This window comes from Triticum aestivum, chromosome 1B, assembly GCF_018294505.1.
Source record: "Triticum aestivum cultivar Chinese Spring chromosome 1B, IWGSC CS RefSeq v2.1, whole genome shotgun sequence".
NCBI classification, from domain to species: Eukaryota; Viridiplantae; Streptophyta; class Magnoliopsida; order Poales; family Poaceae; genus Triticum; species Triticum aestivum.
In genome coordinates, this window is record NC_057795.1 from 97070216 (window position 1) to 97093280 (window position 23065).

A 23065-nucleotide genomic window follows, 5' to 3' on the forward strand; every position below is an offset into this window, starting at 1 on the left:
CTATTAGAAGAACATAACATGGATTTCGAACCTTATTGTTGTGTTACATTTTAGCAGTAAAATTATGTTAGAATAAATTCCATCCAAACAGGTGGTTATTGCAAAATAAGCAAAATATCATTGTTGGGGCTGAAATACCTGGAGGCCAAGCAAGACGCAATCCCTAGAACCAAAAAAGGAGTTGACCACACAATGTTTGGCGGATTTCTTGTTTTTTTTATTATCGTATGCCCTCAACATGCCCCTGGGGTTTTCTCACAAACTTGGAGCGGGAGACGCTAGCTGCATTAAAACACCCCATTCATGTGCATCTTTTCAAACCAACCAGAACCAGTAACACCACGAACATCAATGGCAATTGATATATGTCACTCTATAGTCGTCACATGTAATTATTCCCCAATCCAAGCACCTACCTGTGTGATGGACCGACAAGTACTCAAGTAGTAAGAGCTAGCATTTCTGCCCAAATTTCGGAACGGTCTTGCGGGTGATCTGGAGCCTACAAGGGGCGGTCTGCACCATGGTCATACGGCTCTCCGAGGTTCTAGATGGAGTCAAACGTTTGTTTGCTTCTTCTACCCCATGCCTACAACAATGAAATTACTTGTTGAAGCAAATAATTAATATAAGAAGATATTCTAATCTGAAGGTACAACAACGTACTAAGAAAATGATCATGATCAGGCAGCAAACTAACACGATAATAACATTATCGACTTCAGATTGCATTTATACTTGTTCCATGTTATGTTGATGGTGAGAACTACCTACACTTTACTGAATTTAAACCATGTTGAACTTAACATAAGTACACAACTCGACCTAAATATTTGGTGTCAATCCGTATATGCTGGCTAGGCTAATTCTAAGCAATGATACAAATAATTTAGATACTTAATTCCTGAGTAGTGTACAAAATAATTTGCAATCTGCAATCTAAAAAACGAAATAAAAGCAAAGCATCAGTCAATAATTCAAAAAGAGGAGCCCCAAATAAGGAAACGGTGAAAATGGAACAAGGAATAGGGGATCTTTGAGCTGTGAGTTGTACTCTGATATCTGGGTTGGGCTTTTCATTTTCATAAGTTATTAATTTACAACTATTCTCCCTTGAACTCAACCCTAAGTCTTCTTATACCTAGCGACAATATTCTAGTCTTTTGGCAGGCAAGTATTGGCCTGGAAAAAAACAGCTGCTATTCTTAGTGCATAGCGGTGAAGAGCAAACAAAAAAAGTGGAAGAACAGAGAGTTTGAAATTTTTTCAAAATGTCTCGAAATTTCCAAAATTTCGACAATTTCGAGGGCGGGCGAAATTTTTTCCTTTCGTTCAAGAAATTTCGGTTTGTTTGAATTTCTATGTAAAAACAAACATGGATCAGCTAGAATTAACATGTATTATCGTAGCGCAGCGGTAGGAAAGTTGTTTACTGATCAGTAGGTTGTGAGTTTGAATCATGGTTACTCATTTTGATTTTTTTGCACCAAATATACATTTGTGGCAAAAAAAATGTACTAAATGCGATTCGAACCGCGACCAGCACCTTGTTAGACTATGGATTAACCGTCAGGCTAGATATGTAACTGCTTTAAGTCTGTTTGAATTCAAACAAAAAATTCGTTGATTTGTACGAAACAATTTTCAAAAAATTTGAAATTTCCGAAATTTCAACCATTTCGAGGGTGAGCGAAATTTTTGGCACTTCGAAATTGTAAAACAGAGAATATATTAATCAAGGGATATTACCATCAATGGGTTTCTCCACGAAGGGCTTGCAGAAATGTTTTACATGCATCTCCATGAAATCATCTTGCTCGGTAAAGTAGTTTAACTCTTGGTTGGGGTGCTCTCTTCTGGAAACAGCAAAACTCCGAACAATTCAGCACATAACATCCCAAAAATAAGGGGTGGAAAGGACGTGGGAGGGGCAGCTGAAAAGGGACTCACCAGCAGCAAAACCACGGCCAGGTTTAACACAGGTGCAGGACGGTGGCGTACAGTACACCCATCAACGCACGTGCAGTACAAACTCTCAAGCGGGAAGCAAGACGGTGGCAGCAGGGACCTCCGAGGGCATCGACGCGTAGCCGCGCCCGCGGGTGAGACACCATACACGCCCATGAGTCACGCTCCCATCAGAACAAATCCATCTATTTAATTAAAAAGGCAAGTATATATCATACGTCCATGGAGAAAATGGTGGAGAAGGTAAACTTTGTATACAATTAAACTACATATAACAGAGAAGAGTTCAGATCCACACACAAGTACATACACAACCAAGAATGCAAGAAGGGAAGGGATGAGGCGCACCTTTACCAAACGTAGCAGAAGAGATCATCTCATATACTCGAGAGAGACAGAGAGGAGTCAGAGGGGTGGGCCGTCGTTGGAGGTGACCGCCGCGGCGCACTTGGCGTTCACTCTAGGTCGCCAGAGGAGGGGGTATGGAATGGAGAAGTGCGGGGATGACCGGAGATGATGACGCCAAGAGAAGCTACCAGCAGCACAGATCACAGGAGAATGACGGCGGCATCGGGAGAGGTGCACGATGAGCGGAGTCGGCCTCTCTTCAACGCCTCAACCTGGCCTGCGATGGCACGAGGCTAAATGGGCTGGATCGGTGGCCCAATTAACCAGAGACCACTGATTTTTTTACAGGAGTAGCTGTTTAACGGACAGCCGGCCCAAGTCGCGGTAGTTTCTCCCTAATACGTGGATCCAACGGTAGATGACGACCAGAAATCGGGATCCAACGGCCTAGGAGGATGGAGGCGTGAGAGGCCAGGAAAGAGGCTCAGTTTTACTGTCCTTAATGTCAAGTCCATCCAGCCCTCGGTTACACAGGGTTCAATGTGAGTTAAGACAGGGGCGTTACTGGTAACGCCAGCTATTAATGGTCTTTATGACTACTGAGTGAACGCCTGACCGTTGCCATCCTGGGGTGGCTTTAGATCTTCTGTACTCCGAGTGATTCTTCATATGGTCGAGTGACACTACTGTGGTCGAGTGACACTACTGTGGTCGAGTGGAATTAAGGTATCCGAGTGGGATCTTCTGTCGACTGGATTGCACTTCAAGGTGATTTCTGTCGGTGCCTTCTGTTGGACTTTGAATGTTTTTGACTCTAGGGCAGTGTCCTTGGGTAAGGTGTCTAGGTCAGGCCTAAGACCCTACCCAAGGTACATGTCATTGTCAGGCGTCGGAGATCGACGAGCACCAGCCAGAGTAGTACTCTTTGTTTTGTTTAATTAAGAGTGCCGTACTTTAATTTGTTAGAGTAATATTTAGGTCAGCTAGCTTTGTTTAATTGCTGAACTTGCCTGATTAAGACGTGTGGGTGTGCTGTAATCTCCTTTGTGTACCCAAATTATGCAATGACGTGGATGGCCACTGTAACCAAGGAAATTCGAACCAAAATTTGCATGTTCAAACTCATCACACACGGGGTAAGCTATATGAATCGTTTATGATGTTCACATATCGTATACAATGCTGAACAAGGGACCGTGTCTGATGACACTTTGCGCGCCAATTTTTTCGCTGCACCGAACCATATTTTTTCGCTTTCGCGGAAATATCTACCTCCCCACCCCTCCCCCTTACCAAAAGCCACATTTTCCCTGTTTCCTCCTTCCTTTCTAAGTTGAAACCTTCATTCCTTGCTTGCAGCGCCGCCTTCTCACCGATGACCCTCCTTCACGCTGCTCGGCCTCGTTGATCCAGGCAGGTAATCCAAACCCGACCCCCATCCTGCTCCTTCTTCCACATCCCACATGCCCTGATCGCCGGCGCCACACCTTCCACTCAAATCACCAACCCCTCCCCCAAATAAGCGCCGCCCTAAGCCATGATGCACACAATATAGCCAGGAGCTCAAGGAGCATTTGGCAATGGAGAAGAAAATCACGGCCGCACGCGCGGATGAGGTCGCGATGGCTGCCATTCGTGTCGAGCCCCAGATCTTCCAGGAGCACCTCACCATCGAGGCCACTGTCGACGCCTCGCGTGCCGACGCTGCAACGTTGTTGGCTGCTTTAAACGACAGTTCATGGCATTTTCTCAAGGCCACCGTCGGTGCCTTTGACTAAGACTACGAGGTGTTTTCTCAGCGTGCCCATGCTTACCTCAACTCGAGAGCCAACAGGTTGGTGCCCGGAGTAGCTCAGGCAACTCACCACTACGACGAGGGCACCCATGATGTGGAGGCCTCGTCCTCTTCCATGTCCAAGGAGCCAATCATCATTGATATCTCCGACGATGGGAGTAGCTTGGGTTATTAGCTCACTATAAGGACCTATATTCGGCTTGCTAGCTATGTCGGTTAAGCATGATCGGTTTACCCGTTGCATGTTCTTCTCCTGCCTTTCCTTAAATAATTCTAGTGAATTGTCCTATCTACTTTTATCATGCAATCTGTTGCTCTAGTGTATATGTTCTATATGTCGTGCAATATGGTGCTCACTTATTAACTGTTTGGTTAATTAGTTGCTATGTTGAGTTAACTATTTGGTTCAATTCTGCAAATGTGATGTTCAATTCTTCAGGGTGCAATTTTGTATTGTCTTCCATGTGAGAAATAAATCGAATTTATCTTTACAAAATACATGAGAAACAAATACAATTGCTTTATTTCCAAGTTGTCAAGCATGCTTGGTTTGGTTACTATATGATCTTCTAGTATGTTATATATTGTGCAATGTGGTGCTCAGTTAACGTTTGGTTCATTTGTTGTGGTGTTTAGTTAACTGTTTGGTTCAATTCTGCAATGCGATGTTCAATTGTTATGGGTCCATTTTGTTATTATATACCATGTGAGAAATAAATCGAATTTGGCTGTACTAAATACATGATAAACAAATACAATTGCTATATTTCCAAGTTGTTAAGCATGCTTGATTTGGTTAACTGTCTGATCTTCTATTAGGAGTATGTTATATTGTGCAATGTGATGCTCAGTTAATGTTTGGTTCATTTGTTGTGGTGTTTAGTTAACTGTTTGGTTCAATTCTGCAATGCGATGTCCAATTGTCGTGGGTAGAATTTTGTATTGTTGTGCATGTGAGGAATAAATCGAATTTGGCTGCACTTAATATATGAGAAACATGTACAATTGCTATATTTCCTAATTCTTAATCATGCTTGGTTTGGATAAATGGGTTTTTCATATGGCTCGAATTTATCTGATGAATTTGCAATGTGCTTATTTTTCATCAACATATTTTACTAATAGCATGCAAACCCTCACTTAACCTGATGACTAACTATCTTATATGTGTTGCAGGGAAACAATGGGAAGCAGTGAGGTCTACAATCAAAGTTTGCACATGTATGGTCCTTTGTCTAGTAGCACATTATTGTGCAATTGCAGGACCCATTCTAATATTTAGGTTTTAACAATTTGGTCTTGCACATGTAGGTCCTGTTGTCAGAGGTTTTGACCCACTGTTTGACCCTTTTTGCATATGGGGAATGAGTTGTCCACGAATATCAGTTAAGTCAAGAAACTCAGAAAGATTGTTAGGATAAAAAAATTAGCGACAAAAAATGACAAGATCTTTGTCTGCACAATGAAGAAGACATCGGTTCACTACAGGATGGTACTAACTGTTATACCTTGTCTTTTTAATTCCTTTGCGTCATTTCAAATCTAGAGAAGATATTTATGCATATCCTTGTTTTTAGACTTTCCAAAGCAGTTCACTGATGATTACCTCTCAAACCACCTGCATGGTCAGGAGGCGAGGAAAGTATTCATACAATAACCATACTTCAGTATTGAAGTGTTCCTGAAGAGGATGAAGAATGAACGATCAATCATCCACAAACACTGGCCTAAAGTTGCAAAGACCTTCAACATCAATGCAGGCTCAATATTCATCTTCCGCTTTAGCAGTTTTCTAGATGAGATTCATCTGTCTATATACCATCTATGATGCTAATTTCAAAAGGTTATAGATGTTGTATGTGAAACTTGGTGTTGGTGCAGTTGTGTAATGGGGTAGCTGAGTGCTGAAGCTATATGATGTTGTACTCTGATGTATTTCAATTATAAAATCCTACTTCCTTAATACAAAAATAAAATATATTATGTGCTTAATATGAAATGTTGATTAGATTAATAAATGGAGTATTAATAATAGGTTAATTAGTCTGCTAATTGGGTCTTTCTATTGCAAACGGTTATTGAGAAAACACCGTGGGGATGACCTCACCTCAGGCAACACACACAATTCCTAGAAATAAACCGTGTTGGATCAATGAACAATCACACATGACTTCCTCTTGAAAACTTTTTTTGTTAGGCCACCTTGCGCAAATGTTTATCACATAAAAAGTGTGTGTTAGACAGCATATGCCACATAGTTTCTTCTATGCACCCTGTGTAATGCATTCAACAATGCAAATGATAAAATTGTTAATATCGTCTGCAATGACAACACTATCACAAACGATATAATGGGAAAAATTATGTGTGATGTACCTGTGAACAGAAACGTTTTTCTTGGGGTGACTGTGTGGAATATATATACGAACGGAAACGTACTTCTTGGATTAACTGTGAGGGATGTACATACTAACGGAAACGCATTCCTTGGATTGACTATGTGGAATGTACATATGAACGGAAACGTTTAGCAGTGACTGACTGTGTGGGATGTACTTATGACCTGAAATGATTGGGCATGTATAATTATATTTTTTAACATAACTGTACGTATAACCATATTTGGTCGCTCACCCGTCGCACACGACCTCATTTTGCCGAGCGTGTGTGACCGGAGGGCCTATCCCCGACGGTTTTTGGGTCGTGTGGGAAGGACCTCCCTATCTCACACACTCACTTGTCGACGGTTTAAAATGCCATCGCCGAAAGGGGTTAAAAACCGTTTGTATAGCACCTCGTTGTACCAGTGTTACTAGATGCATCAGGGGAGTGGGCATTAACATAGTTTGTTGTTATGACATGAATCCCCATGGAAGTTTGGTACGCGTTTTGAATCTTTCCTTCATGAACCAGTTTACGTCTATCCCGCTATAAATATCACATGGTTATAGCGACCAGGTCATGTGCATTCTAGAGGCCCAAAATAGATAGTTCTTGAATTGGCATAAGAAGTAAAAATTCAAGTATCGCCTCTCCCGCACAATCAATAACACGGTCTTTTTTAATCACCCCACACATCCCCAACTTATTCCAAACCTCTTTCGCCTTCTGACAAAGGAACAATACACATTTCGTATCTTTTGGTCCATTTGAGCATGAGGGGCAGATGAGCAGAACCTTCATGTGTCTATTGGCAAGTGTAACACGACATGGGAGGGCTCGATGCAACGTATGCCAAATGATTTTTTTACCTTTGCCAGATAAGATAATTTCCAAATCTTACACTAACTAGGATTGACATGACTCTACCCATACCATTTGTATATTGCAATTTCCTTTCATGTTGCTGGTTCATTCCTCCAAGTAAGCAAATGAACAGTGAACAAACCATGTTTTGTATAGCTCCACGCAATGAAATCTGACATATTATGCATAGGAAGGGGAATCGCAAGAACTCTTTGAGCATAAATTGGCCACAAAGTTTGTCTCACCAAATCTTCGTCCCAACAATTCGTGACAGGATCAATAAGACCAAATGCCTTTGACAAGAGGTGCCCTCTTCTAGGAGTGACAATGTTCCTGTTCGCACCGTGTGGGATCCATGCATCCTCTAAATATCGATATTTTGTCAATTTTGAACTCTCCAGATATAACCATTTTTCAGAGAGTTAACACCTGCCATAATGCTTTGCCAAGTAAAAGATGAACCCTTTTTAAAACTTGCACTCATCAAATTGTTGTCGGGGACATACTTAGTTCTTAAAATAGTGGCACATAGAGAATCAGGTTTATCAAATGACGCCATGCTTGTTTAGCTAACAAATCTAGGTTGAAACAGTATATATCTTGAAAGCCCATACCTCCTTGGTTTTTTTGAGATGCACATCTTCCACCATGCCATCCAATGCATCCTTTTCTGGTTGTCCTCGTCACCCCGCCAAAATTGTGACATCGCGTCAATAATTTCTTTGCAATTTTTTTAGGAATTTTAAAGATGGACATGGCATAGGTTGGGATAGTTTGTACAACAGAAATTTTCTTTTATCCAATGGATAATAATTTTTCTTTTCATTCATTAATTTCCATAATAATTCGATCAATCAGGAACTGAAAAAAATCACTTTTTTCCATACCCGCACTGGCAGGCAAACCCAAATACTTATCATAGAGAGCTTCAGTCACAATATTCAGAACTGTACAAATTTGCGCCTTGTCATCCACTCTTGTGTTGGAAATAAAAAATATCCTAGATTTCTCAACACTCGGCATCTGCCCCAAGGATCAAAAAGTCATTAACAAAGAGAAGATTGGAAATTGGTGGAGCATCTCTGCTAACCTTTATTCCTGAAATATTTCTATTCTCCTCTGCATTAGCTAAGAGGGCAGTCGGACCCTCCGTGCATAACAAGAATAAGTAGGGAGAGAGAGGATCTCCATGCCTCAATCCTCTAGTAGGTTTAAAACTTTTAGTTTCTTCAGCATTAAAACGAACCCGATACTCCATAGAGGAAACATATTGCATAATTAAATTCACGCAGTTTGAAAACCCAATTTTAACATAATTTCCTTTAACAAAGACCATTTCACTTGGTTGTATGCCTTGTGCATGTCCAATTTGATGGCACACCGGCCCTCTTTACCAGCCTTTTTTCCTTTATTTTATGAAAGCACTCGTATGCCATTAATATACTAGTTAAATGCCCGTGCATTGCTATGGGTGACAACACAGATAATTTGCGTGCCCTCTGCCCACAATACGTAGATGATGCAGGTGACCGTGCATTTTTCCTCGTCTCTTCACCCAAACAGATCTTCCTAACTTAGTTTCACAAATTTCTTCTATCTTTATGATTGCTCTGGGTCGATTGTGCAAACGAAACACTGAAGCATGTTGCGTCGACCATTCCTCTAAACCCTGCCACCATCTCCGCCGCCGGAGACCTCCCGTACCACACACTTAATTCCGTTAATCCCTTGCCCCTTCTTCGCCAATGACCACCAACATTTGATATCGTTCTTCTTCTTCTTCCTCTCGACGCTACTTTTTTCATCGTCCACCCTCACGACCCACCCGCCTCTCCCTAACTAACCACCTGCCACTGCCACCCTACAAATGGCAGATCTTGTCGTACGTCGCTCCATGCTCGAGTCGCCAGCTCCACCTCCGCCAAGGACAGCCATCCCGCTAAACCTTGCCTCCATCACCGGTGCCCCCGACCACCCGCAACCCTTGCCCCTGAATCCATTAAACCCTTGCCTCTCCTCCATCGACGAAAAACTATTGTTGCTACTATTCTCCTTCCTCCCACCGCCTACCTTTTTCTTCGTCCACCCCATCGACCCGCCCATCTCTACCTGCCCAACCACTTTCCACTGTCATCCACGGCCAGCAAGTGTTGTCACGTGCTACCTCATCGCCCCCTACCGAAGTGGAAGCCCATGTCGCAAAAAAGAAGCGGTCGCCTCCTCCACCAGCTAGCCCTCTAAACCCTTCCACCATCTCTAGTGCCTGCAATAACCTCTCGCGCCCCACACTCTAGTCTGTTAACCCCTATCTCCACATCCTTTGCGACGACGTGGCAAGCCGCAGCACATCACCTTTGGTGAGGTCCTAATTAGACATCACCAAGGACATCGAGGTCTACCATCTAGGGCTCAGTGGGGTGCATGTGTGTTGCTACAGGAAATAAGTGGTCTCGTCTTCCAAATCATCTTAATAAACGTCGGCGTGTTCAAGCCTACTGCACTCCAAACAAATCTCTATAAATCATGTTAACCATCGAGGTTTTCATTTAGAGAGGTAGAGATGCAAAGTTTACACACACTAATATTTACTCAAGAAATCTCGAACTTAGTATCATGCATTCATTTAGCTGCGCAAACTCATTATATATGCATGCATCTCATGGGAGTCAGAAACTGTATACAGATTGTCAAACAGCTTGTGCTTGTACTCATCTTCGACAATAGTACGATCAACCACAACTTTGACTACTATATCACAACACTTCCACAATAAATAACCGTCCTCCATCACCGCTAAATAAATGAACTTGGAGTAGATCAAATAAGGGAAAAGGATAAATCTGCACCTTGATCATGTGGCAACACCACTAAAAAAACTATTTGACAAAAGAGAAAAAGAAACAGTGCCCATACCAAATTATCCTTAGAAAACAAATGCATGCCCATTAAATGGTCAAACTATGAAATGCTGGTAGCAGATTTCAAGCTTGACCATCTCATCTTTTAAGTTCAGACTTGATGTGTCTACACTTTAGATAGCATGGCCTTACATCCTAAACTATTGTAGCAAATATATAATTTGCATTAATGTATGGTCCAACGAAAAAAGGTTCGTGCATACAGTGACAAATTTCAGCTTTGAACAACAATTCTCAAGGCATACAACGATGAATTTCAGGGTTGAACAACATACATATATAAGTTCTAGAAAGGGACTTGTGTTTAACTAAGATTTAAGAGTGAAAATTCTGAGCTCCAACGCTCAAGGTGATGATTCAAGAAGCACTCGAATATAATAAAGTTAGTCTTCACTACTAATATAAAAAAACAGACAAATTAAACTTCCTCTTGTCTCTTATTTGACTTTCAAGGCCAAAGGCTGTTATGAAAATGATAGGTACAATAGGACATAGAATCCGAAAACAGGAATGACATCATCAGCAATGAGAATGAAATAACCGTAAATAACTATGGTAATGCTAGGGTGCAATGGGTTCTAGAATTATACTATTCATTCAGGAAGCAGATATCTTTATAGATGCCTACAGCAGTTACCACCATGAAGACTCTAGCATGTGTTTTTTAGTTGATGTTAGAAAACAAAAGTAACTCTTGCTGGACTCTCCCATAACATAGGAAGTACTCTATGGCTACAGAAAAAATTAGTTCATTCTTCATGATAAAAATTGCCCGAAAAATAGTTGTCAATTACTCAAACACACATTAATAAGGAAGATAATTATAATACCAAAAACACATTAATCAACATGTTTTCCAGGACAAAAAGAAACTGACCCAGCGGAGGGGAACTATTGGTCTATGGCTGTATCTACACCCTATATGAAAGAAAAAAATAGCAATTCAACAGAAAGTCAAAAAAAATGAAAATATTTTTGAAATAAACTTGACCCTTCATTGTACTTGTGAGAAAAAAATTACAAAAGGAAAATTTCCCTTTGACTTCTTTTCAAAAAAGACAAATTTTTGGCCAAAATAGTAGTGACCTACAATAGCAAATAATTTTTCTCTTTTTTGCTCTGAAGTCAATGTTGGTTTTTTGTTCGTGAAAATCTATATACTATTGCCAAAGTAAGTCAAGTTTATTCAAAAAAATACTTCTAAACTATTTTGATTTTTTGTTTAATTATTAAAAAAATCTCCATATAGGATGTATCTACAAACCCAGCTTGCTAGTACTCTGTCGACAGAGTATAGCAATATCGTCCGCCGCCGTCGACGTCCTGGTCACCGCCACGACGGCCATACGTGATCTTATCCTACCATCTCCTTCCTGAGCGCAGACTAAGAACAAAAAAAGCAAGATTCTCGAGTGCGGCTAATCTGCACCCGGGCTCATCTGCACCCACGCTTAGAAAAAAATTTAAAAAAAATACTAGAAAAATTCAAAAAAATTCAAATTTTTTTGTGGCGGTAGATAATTTGACGCGTGAGGTGCGCCCCAAAATTCAACTCATTTGAGCATCTGAGCAGTTCTTGGCAAAAAAGACAAAATCAGGGTCTGTAAAAATGTATACTGTTCACGCACTGTTTTGACCCGATTTGTCTTTTTTGCCGAGAGCTGCTCAGATGTCCAAATGAGTTAAATTTTGAGGCGCACCTCACGCATCAAATTATCTACCACCACAAAAAAATTTGGAATTTTTTGAATTTTTCTACTATTTTTTTGAATTTTTTGCTGAGAGGGAGCAGATGAGCCCGGGCACCGTTTTGAGTTTTTCAAGATTCTCGGACTTCACGCTGCCGGCCCCCACAAGTGGCTGCTAAGGCGATTCTAAGGAATCCATTGTTTATGTCAGTTACCCAAGTCATTGTTCGACACATCAGGCTGGGGTCGTCTCTCTTTCAGTTAAAAATTAGTAGTACTAACAAGCAATTAACTACACCGTACAGGTCACTGCTGAGGCCAAACCCAACGAAGTTAAGCCTCGGTTAGGCATATAGATCTGCCCCAGTTACATGGTGCGAGTAATTCAAATGCTCCAACCATTGCCGATTACGTGCTCCACCCGGCGGCGATACGAAAGTAATACCATGACAGCAAACCGTCTGGCAATGCGTGAACGAGTGATCAGACTTCTTGTGGTAGGAACAAGAGCGTGCTCACCTCAAAGTATTCGAGCTAGCCGCCCATGCTACGCACTCGCGGAGCCTAATCAGCTCACGGTGTAGTGCATATCCACACCATGTACAGTGAGCCGCCGCATGGCCGCATCGATCATTTCCAGATCATGTGATGGACCTGCCCACTCTCCGTTAAACCATCTTCTTATTTCGCTGCCCCCACCCACCCCCCATAAGCTCGGAGGCTCGCCCGCTCGTTCGTCAGCTGTTGGCCGTCTCCACGAGGGACTCCATCCGCACCCGCGGACGGCGAGGTTCTCCGCCATGGCGACGGCGTTCAAGGCGTTCTTGAACAGCCCCGTCGGCCCCAAGACCACTCACTTCTGGGGACCCGTCAGCAACTGGGGCTTCATCCTCGCGGTACGCGCTCCACGATTCTCTCTGTCTCTCTGTACCTGGTTTATCTTCTTCTTTTTTTAAGAAAAGGTGTACCTGGTTTATCTATCTAGCTTTCCCAAATTAACCTGTGCTGTTGGTTGATCGCAACCACTAGAGTGCTGCGAATTCCTAGTGATGGTTTGGCACCGGTTACAGTTTATGATCATCTATATACGGGGAATTTCTCTCTTACTCTCCATTTCTAATTAATTGTAGTTCTAGCTTTACCTCAAACTTCTATATGTTTGACTGAATCTAAGAATACATTAACATATACAACGCCAAATAGATAATCTTCCAATCGTCCCAAATGAGTGGCAGAGTGGTTGTGGAAACGGGGAAGGAGACCAAGAAAAGACAGATGTTTTAGTTTTTTATTTGCATGATAATGTTCTCTTCGGTGAGCCTATCATTCCCCGGATCTATTAGAGCATGACTAATGAATAAAGTTATCGCGTCATCTATAGCCAACCTAATACCTCATAGCGACTCACAACAATTTCACGATTTAAGGCCTCCTTTGATTTACAAAAACTTTGTAGGAATTCTAAAGGATATAAATTTTGTAAAAAAAATTGTTCGGAGCCCTTTGATTTGTAGGAATGGATTCCTATTCTTATATAGGATAGGAAGCAATCCTTCACATTTAAAAAAACATTAATTGAGGCTCAATGAAAAAATCCATATCCTATCCATCAAATGACATCTCTTTCCTTATACGAAATGAGATGCATGTCATCTCACTTTTTATGTTTTTCCTATTCCTAGGAACCAAAGGAGGCCTAATTATATTCTTAAATATTATTTGAACCCGTGAATTCCAGTTGATTTATATGCATCAGTGTTGTATGCCTATTACTCACAAGAATAATTCATTAATTTGTTACTCCCTCCTTCCCAAAATCTTAGGCGTTTAAGTTTTTTCATGCAATCCCATATCTAAGGCGCACATGCCTTCCTCTCTCAATCAATTACAGCTAACGATCCCTGTTTAATTGGAAAGAAGATCGTGGATGCCTCCCACCATTTTTTTGAATCGTGGTCGCCTCCCTGTCTATTACCTGTACGATGGGCCAAATAACAATCCACGTACGCTAATTTTCGTGCTAAAGACTAACACGCCTAACATTGTGGGAAGGAGGGAGTAATTACTATCGTTACAAAAATATTGTTGGATTTTGAATCCTAATCTATTTATAGGAAGTTAGTGAAATAGTTGAAATGAATAATCTTTTCAAGTTGGCATCTCATTAAATTCTTTAACATTGTAACTCAATAATCCTTCGGTTCCTATTTCATCTCCAGGGTATGGCTGACATGAACAAGCCACCTGAATTGATATCCGGCCATATGACTGCAGGTTATTTGTCTGACAAGTCATAGATTCTAGCTATAGTTTGGTGATCAATACATCTTCAACTATCTTTAATGACTACTATTGTGTTGTGCAGTCATGTGTGTGTATTCTGGCCTATTTATGAGGTTCGCATGGGTGGTACGGCCCCGAAACTATTTTCTTATGGCAACTCATGCCTCCAACGAAAGCGTTCAGCTCTACCAGTTATCTCGCTATGCTAGGGCTCAAGGGTAAGGCTTCTTATGTGAACTTTTATTGCCATATTACTACTACTATATTACCATAATATCCACAAAAGATTCACCAGATTAAACATGGTTATCATTTTCTTGTTTGTCGCGTACTTGTCAAATGCTAACATGTCATTTAACTAATGCAACAATAGAGTGATAATATAGATGTTTGGGCTTGGATTTTGCAGTTACCTAGAGAAGAAAGAGCCTGAAGCCCAACAATAACAATGGCCCGACGAATACTGTAGACACTATTTATGTAAAGAAAATTGGTTTCGGGCAATTTGCAATGCTTGTAATCATACCGTTTATGTATTAATTACACTGCCGGAATACAACAAAATGGAAACCCCTATGATACGGAATGAGATCCTTTGACATAGGAGGAATTATAAGGACGTCAATGTGTGTCGTCTGTCCATGCCGCATTCGACAACTCTAGGCATCATTTGCATCTATCATACTAGCTGGAGGTCGTCTGGTAAGGTGCACGAAGGTCGTCTGATCTACTAATCAAGCCCACACGAGATTTGTTGAGTTGGTTTGTTAATTAACTACTTTACAGTTTATTCCTCCTTCGACCAGACTATCCTGAGTATACAGCTCATACATGCACCCATTGTGTTTTTTTGAACGAGACTATGTACGATTATAATTTTTGGTAACATATCTCTATATTTATAACGTTGTGACCAATGCTACATCATTTAGCAAGAGAGGGATGAGCTCCCCAGGAGACTTATCAAGGAAACTGTTACAAGAAGGGCCTTTAGCCAACTTAGCTATTCCATATGCAACAATATTAGCTTCCCTAGGACAGTGCACAAATGAAGTAAAGGGGAATTTTGCACGCCAATTGATAGCAATCACCAAAAAATGCAGCCGCGGGGTGCAATGGTCAGCCTCCCTCGTTCATTTTATTGATAAACTGCAGATTGTCCAAGTTCACTATGATCTTGTTGAAACCAATTGTATGTGCAAGAGAAAGTCCACACCGCGGAGCTATAGCTTCAACAAAAATAAACATCAAGGCACATATCAATTCTTCAATTACTTGCATTAATAAAGTTCATCTTCTCATCCCACATAATAGGTATTCCCCTCGAGGAGATCTTGATCAAATGAGGCGTCTACATTAAGCTTCACATGGCCCCTAGGAGGTAACATATTTCCTTGTTGCTTTAGGGGATGCAGTAGTAGTGAAATTCGCTGACAAGATGTAGATGGAAGTGGCAATTTGAGTCGCATTTTGGGCTTGCTCGTCATGGGGCACTATTCTTCTCTCCCACACAGTTACTACTCTCTTCATTCAAAAATATAGTGCATCCGCGCTTTCTGAGGTTCAACTTTAACAATAAATTTAACCAACGAGGCCGACTGTGGCGGGAGTAACAATTATATAATTGAAAACTTCTTTTGAATACGAATTCGCGGATATAACTTTTGTTTTCACCGCAGTCGGTCTCGTTAGTTAAATTTATGGTCAAAATTGAAGTACGGGAATAGAGGAAGCATTATATTTTGGAACGGAGGGAGTAGTATTTTTCAATTTCCAGCAGTATAGGCTGTAGGTAATGGTATTACTGATAAACAACAGTGAATTGAATTGAAACTTAAGAAGCAATTACTACTAGCCACTGATGCAGGTTGCCATGTGATTACGCGAAGTGTTGATCTTTTTTCTTCTCACTTGAAGAAGGGAAAGGCATGGAACCGGCGGTATAGCGCGCGGAGCCGGCAACTACCAGTTTGTAGGGTGGCGAGACGCACGTTGTCGGCAGTCTCAAGGTCATGCCTGCGCAGGCCGTGGTTCTCCTCCACCACCACAAACCCGCCGGACGCACCGGCGAAGTCCACCGGCTTCTCGTGGTACGACGGCATATTTAAATAGTACTCCCACATCTCGCCCAGAACCGCCTCGTGCACACGCCGCCACACCGGCGGCCGCGCTGCCGCCTCGTCCATCAACCACACGCCCATGACTCTCTCCATGCCACGATACCCCTTGCCCCTCTTGCGGATATCGACCGCGCACACCCGGAGCCGGCCGCCGACGGATCCCAGCGACCGTCCCACCCTGAGCTTCGACCTGTCCCCCTCTGCTGGCTCGCGCAGCACGGAGGCGCATTCGCGAGCGGCGTCGTACCGGAGGATGCGGCCCCGGCGCGAGCTGAGCCAGTAGAAGCAGTTGCCGGCGTGGATGCCATGGGACGCCGCGCCGAGGCAGCGAGCGGCGCCGCTCGCGGCTTGCTCCCTTGTGTCCCACCTGCCGGTCGCGGACCTGAAGGTCTCCACGCGCACGCGCTGACGTCGGCGCCGGACGAGGAGGACCACGGTGAAGGCGAGCAGGCCGGTGGACGACGCATCGTAGTGGAAACCCGTGTTGGCGACGCAGACCGGCACGATGGTGGACGGGGGGAGCGCAAGCCAGCGGTTCGCAGCCGGGTCGCACACATAGTAGCGGCTCCGGCTGCAGCCCAGGAGCAGCCGGCCGTGCGACGCCACGATCGAGATGTCGAGCATCGGGACGGTGCGCTCGAAGAAGACGACCTAATCTTCTACTCGCTCTCCCAATGGCGGCGCCGGCGCAGCATCCACAGCGGAGGTGTCAGCCGTCGTTGTGGTTGTGGCCTGGCCAGACGAGATGTCGACATCCACAGACAGATCCGCCGTGGCAGCCAGCCGATCAGCGTCGTCGTAGTCGTCCGCCGCAGGAGAAGCAGGATCGTCCGTGCCGGTCGAGTAGAGAAGTTGGAACACCGAGTCGTCTCCAGCCGTGTCAAGAAGGCAGGGCCGCGGGTCGGAGTTGGTGGCCATGTACTTGCGCTGGAGAGGGACGTTGACGGGGACGCGATCCGCGGGTTCGATGGAGACGAGGGTGAGGTGGGTGAAGTAGCCGACGTTGCGCCGCGGCTGGATGACGAGCGCGTACGGGCGGTCGTCGAGGAGCGGGAGCGGCCGCGGGGAGAGATGGCGGCTGAGGAACGTCGGCAGGGAGAGCACCGTGCGCCACCACGGACTGACGGCGGCGGCACGGTAGGCGTCCTTGGTGGGCAGCCGGTAAAGAATCTCGGAGAGCATGCCGTCGTCCAGGTGCGGCATGGGTCGCGGCGCGTCGTTGCCACCGCCGCCGCCGCATCTCGGCGTGATGGGGTTCGCCATCTGCACTTCCCTTCCCTATGTCTCCGTGACTCCATCGGTATTTGTCTGTTTATTATCAAAAAAAAAAACAAATCCAGACGCACGCGGCCCAATAACAAAAGCCCACCAAGTCGATCTTCCCTCTGCGGATGACAAACGCGATCTAGTCTAGATTAAAAATAAAATAAAAATGATGAACACGATCAAGGACCTTGCCCCGCAGCCCGGCCTCCTCGACACGGCTAGCGACCATCCAGTCATCCAACTTGTCTACTCCACCGGCACGGATGACAGAGTCGCAGCCGTGGAAGATGCGTCGGCGCCCCTTTCTTCAAGTGAGACGATCCACGTAAGTTGAAACCTGCAGTGGCTCATCTTTGATTCTATTTATAATTCATTTTGGTTACTAGCAGATGAGAAATCTGAAATGTGGTGTCTCTGAGAATTGCTATGCAGTGGTAAAAATAAAATATAGGAATTTCATTCAGAGATGGCGCATTATGTAAGCACATCAATTTGGTTCCAGATGCTGCTGCAGAGTAGGTCGGTCCTAAGAGGTCGCGCTCAGCTATTACTGAAAGCAGAGTGGCAGGCCCAAAGAAGGTCTATAACCAAGACTGACTTTGAGTTTACAAAGAGTAAGAATACAAATAATGATTCTTCCACAAATACAAAAAAAGATCGAAAGCAGTGTAACCATTGACAACAAGTTACAATTAACCATTGAAAACAAGTTCACAGTCAACTAGACTGACTAACAAAGAGTTTACACAGAGCGAGAAGGCAATACAGACTACATAGCTTCTAACCATTTGAGCGAATGAACCAAGAGCATAACGCTAGGTTAGATGAATTCAAATAAACCTTTGGAACTAACTGTCAGAAATTGAGTCTGCATTGTATCATGCGTATGCAGAGCTATCGAGGATACCTTGAGGATAACAGCTTCCATGCTATATTGTCTTGACGTCTCTTTACTGCTTCTTTCATCTCCAACCCATGGGTGGTTTATCATAATACCATTCCTCTCAAATTCCTTGGCCGACACCTTATCTAACATCTTCTTTCTGGATACTGGAAGGCCTTCCAATGCCAACTCTACTTGTCTCATGGGCGGACGATCCTCTCCTGTTAGGTGTACACATGCCTTAGCAAGCACAGCGACTTCTTCCACTTCTTTGCCTCCTTCATCAAGAACTTGTTGGTCTAGTATTTGTGACAAATTGCCTTTAGTAAGTAAAGCAGAAAAATGTGCAACAAGGCCTTCACCATCCAGCGAAATGTATGCAAATGGTTTTTTTCTAGTCAACAACTCTATAAGAATGACACCAAAACTATAAACATCACTCTTCTCTGTGAGCCTTTGTGTATAAAAGTACATGGGGTCCAAATATCCGATTGTACCTTGCACCATTGTTGTTACTCCTGACCTATCCATGGGAATGTATCTTGAAGCACCAAAATCAGCCACCTTTGCCGTCAGAGTATCATCGAGAAGTATGTTAACAGACTTGATATCTCTGTGGATGATAGGTATTGAAGCTATGGAGTGAAGATATGCTATTGATTTAGCTGTTTCAGTTGCTATCCGCAACCTATCATCCAATGATAAAGATCTTGGCCCCTCAACATGAAGATGTTCATACAGGGTACCATTGGATATGAACTCATAAACCAACAAGGGGACTTCGGTTTCAAGGCAGCAACCATATAGTTTAACTACATTTCTATGATTGATCTGTGATAGGATGGCAACCTCATTAATGAACTCATCAATCTCCTTTTGAATGACTGTCTTTGGTTTCTTGATGGCTACAACATGGAGGTCCGATAAGATCCCTTTGTAAACCATGCCATGCCCGCCGCCACCAAGCTCGCGTGTTTTATCAAAATTGTTTGTGGCCTTCTCAATCCCTTTCAAGGTTATAACCATTCTTTCCGCAATATCGGCTCTTTGAGGTACCAACTGTTGCAGCAACTGTCCACGATTCTTCAAGAAGAAATGCCGCTTCAACATTTGTGCCCGCCGGTGTTTAATTTCCTTTGAAATTCAGAATGCAATGAAGAACGAAAGTACGACAGCAGCCCCAATAGCAACTCCGACGCTGATGTATATACCTGAAAATACATACATATTGCTGCTAATCAATCATTTTCTCCAGTCCGTGTGTAAATATAGGTGAAAAGACGAGAGAAAATTTGTTCAAGTTAAAGGTGATGCTCACCTGTATGTAAAGACTTCCAGTCACCTGGGAGGAAAAAACAAAAAATGGTAAATTAGCCTGCTGGCATATACTCTCTCCGTTACTAAATATTTGTCTTTTTAGAGATTTTAAATAGACTAACACATGCGGATGTACATAGGCATATTTTAGAGTGTAGATTCACTCATTTTACTCCGTATGTAGTCACTTGTTGAAATCTCTAGAAAGACAAATATTTAGGAACTAAGGGAGTACATGAGATAGTACTCCCTCCATTTTAAAATAAGTGTCTCGATTTTGTACTAACTTTAATATAAAGTTGTATTAAAGTTGAGACACTTATTTTGAAACAGGAGGAGTACAAGATGGAGAATATATTACCTTTGCATCCCTCTTTTTTGCAGGGGTTGCCGACGTAGCCATTGCTGCACTGGCACAAATAGCCTCTTCTCCCAAGTTTGCAATGGCTGTGCCTGCTCAAGCAGATATTTCTGGCTACCTCCGCGTGACAAGTCGCCGTCGTCGTCGGATGCTGCAACTTGGCGTCGGCCGCCCACGTAGCCAAGTCTTCCATGACCTCCCATTCTAAAATAGCGGGGACGTGCAGCTCTGATCTCAATCCTTCACGCTGCTGCTGAAAGTCTCGGGCCAGCATGTCGGAGACTTGCTGCTGGTCGAACCACCCCCACCGCCGCGATCAGCATGGCCACAGGCGGCGACAAAATTTTGCCCTGCGTTTCCTGGTTCTCATCTATTCTGGTGATCATCCACGATGCGGGTGTGTTGTTCGCGGATATGGAGATGCGCGCCTGGCAGCAGCCGATGCCATAGCAATACCTGTCGCTGCCGCCAGACGGTACCTGCCTCGAGGCGTAGGTACTGCCGGTTGACCTGTTGACGGGGCAGAAGGAGGTGCAACCGCTGATGGTGGCCTGGTCATCACCGTCTCCGAACAGAGACGCCTGGACGTTGCACCCTACGAGGATGAGCTCGTTGTTGTTGGTCGAAAGTGAGTAGGGCGTGGCTTCACGACCCGTGAAGAAATAGTCAAAGCCGCCGGAAGAACCGACAGACTTGCTGGTCATCGACGCGGTCGCACCGTCGACGAGGACGCGCACTGTGTTGTCCAGGAGGGAGATCTTCTCGACGCCAACCTCCCTATCGAGGAACAGCCGCGGCGGGTTACTGCTGCGGTCGCAGGTGAGGTCGAACCCTGGCCGGTAGCAACCATTCGGGCCAATTCCAAACGGGAACGGCACGTCCACGTCCCCGCATGAATAGCTGCACGCATCAGCTGCAAAAAAAGGTGTATACCGTTGCACTGTAGTTAAAAAAGGTTGTCAACGCTGAGGGCATCCCCATAGGAAGACGCGTAGACGCTTAAGAAGGAAAAAAATAATTTCCTAAAATAAAAATTCAGCCAAGCACCTTGTAACCCAACGTTGGGCGCTAGTGATATGTGCTAATTAATCGTGAAACCGGCCAGAAATCAACCGCTGGACGCCTGGACTCACCATTCCTACTCGTGCGGAAAGGAAAAAAACAGCTAAGCGGCCACCTCCAGCTGTCGATGCCAAGTTAAACGCCAGGATTTGTTGGCTTAACTGTCGATTGGGAAGGATATTAGTCCTAGCGTCTACTCCTAGGTCCTAGCGCCCAGTGTTGTACTCCCTCCGTTCGGAATTACTTGTCGTAAATATGGATGTATCTAGACGTATTTTAGTTCTAGATACATCCATTTTCGAGACAAGTAATTCCGAACAGAGGGAGTAGGTGTCATAAGGGCATCTCCAATGAGGAATGCCTGCATAGGCGCTTATAGAGAAATAAAATAATTAGAAAATCACCTAAGAGTCTGTCGGCTCCAACGCCAGGCGCATTAGTAGGCGCTAAAAAATTCAAATCATTATGCTAATCGCCCAGGAGAGAAAACGCTTAAGGGCATCTTCAATGGTTGTAAGATAGTTGTTGGTAGACTTTGTCACATAGGATTTTTGATGATGTGTCATACAATAAATGAGGAAAGAGATGAAGGTTATATGTACATGAACCAACACCCCTTGCACAAGCTTCAATATAGAACGAGAGAGTACATTATTTATTATCTCACATTCCATTGAGCAAACTAGATACAACCTATTGAAGTTGTTGTATGTTAAGGTGTTGGCTGATGACATGTCATATTTTACCAACAAGCTTACATACAAACTATTGAAGATGCCCTAAGCGCTCCGTTCCTACTTTTCCGTCGATATGGCATTGGACGCCATGATTCTATCCTCTAACCACCGATGGAATAAGAATTCGATCATGGCGCCTCCTACAAGTGTCGCGCATTGTAGATGCCTGACAATGCCACGCTCTAGCGTAGTATTTTTTTTGGCAGTGATAGGCGCCAGCTGACCAACCCAAAATTCATCCGGTCGCCACGGCGTTGTCGGATTCCCACGTGGATAGCTGTTTGATACTTCGTTCCCCATCATTTTCTTTCACTCCTCTCGTGTCCGCATCTGAAAAGAAAAAAAGCACGGGAAAAACATGGCGGTCACCCCACCTCTTCCCCTTGTTACGCAGCGCGCGTTCATCTCCCCCGAGCCGGGCCGGCCACCCTCGCCCCCAACGCTCACCATCGTCAAATCGCAAAAAACAAAAATATCGTTGACCCTGTTGCAACTTTTTCGTGTCCTCCCTGTTGTAAACATGGTGGCTCACCACTGTTCGCCATAGATGCCGCCTCCTGATCTGATCTAATCGATGGGAAAGAAAAACCTACGCCTTGTCTTCACACCAAGGCCGGGTAGCGGTCCAAGACCACCTATTGATCAGCCCAAGCAGAATCCGATGGAGATCTGAGGAAGAAAAGAGTCGATAGCCTCAATGTCGTCAGAGACACCACGAGGAAAGACAAACCCTAGCGAGAAGGGGAAAAAGCCCTAGTTCGCTGCATTCGTGGGATGGCTGTCCAGGACAGGGCCAAATCTCCTACCCATGGACTAGTAAGGCTACGTTCGGCATGGAGGTATCCAAAACGTAGAATTGAAATCATGAGTAGGAATAGAAGATGACTATAGCTACAAAACAGAGGAACAAGAAGCCAGATGAAAGCATACCACCAGGCGTTTGGAGGAGCAGCAATGTGCCAGAGGAATCGTGGGTCCAATTCAGCTTTCCTCAATTTTTTATTAGGCTGTGCACTGTCTCTCTCTCTCTCTCTCTTTAATCCACTGCATGCTCCCTTCCCGTGCAACACCTC

At 43.9% G+C, this 23065-nt stretch overlaps 1 protein-coding gene, 1 long non-coding RNA gene and 1 pseudogene across 2 annotated transcripts; 1 reads left to right on the plus strand and 2 right to left on the minus strand.

Annotated features, from left to right (window-relative positions):
* Positions 1 to 348: 348 nt before the first annotated feature.
* LOC123087459 (uncharacterized) lies at positions 349 to 2533 on the minus strand. The gene is made up of 4 exons (XR_006441388.1): positions 2317 to 2533; positions 1951 to 2153; positions 1750 to 1856; positions 349 to 589 (listed from the first exon to the last, which is right to left on the minus strand). It is a non-coding gene; the product is annotated as an uncharacterized lncRNA (long non-coding RNA).
* Positions 2534 to 12604: 10071 nt separating this feature from the next.
* Positions 12605 to 14822, plus strand: LOC123087465 (mitochondrial pyruvate carrier 1). The gene is made up of 4 exons (XM_044509486.1): positions 12605 to 12859; positions 14183 to 14237; positions 14329 to 14464; positions 14656 to 14822. Exons 1-4 carry the CDS (start codon positions 12764 to 12766, stop codon positions 14690 to 14692), a joined length of 324 nt encoding a protein of 107 aa, XP_044365421.1. The 5' UTR covers positions 12605 to 12763; the 3' UTR covers positions 14693 to 14822.
* A 3614-nt stretch (positions 14823 to 18436) lies between these two features.
* On the minus strand, positions 18437 to 22537 carry LOC123077413 (wall-associated receptor kinase 3-like; annotated as a pseudogene).
* Between the last annotated feature and the right edge of the window lie 528 nt (positions 22538 to 23065).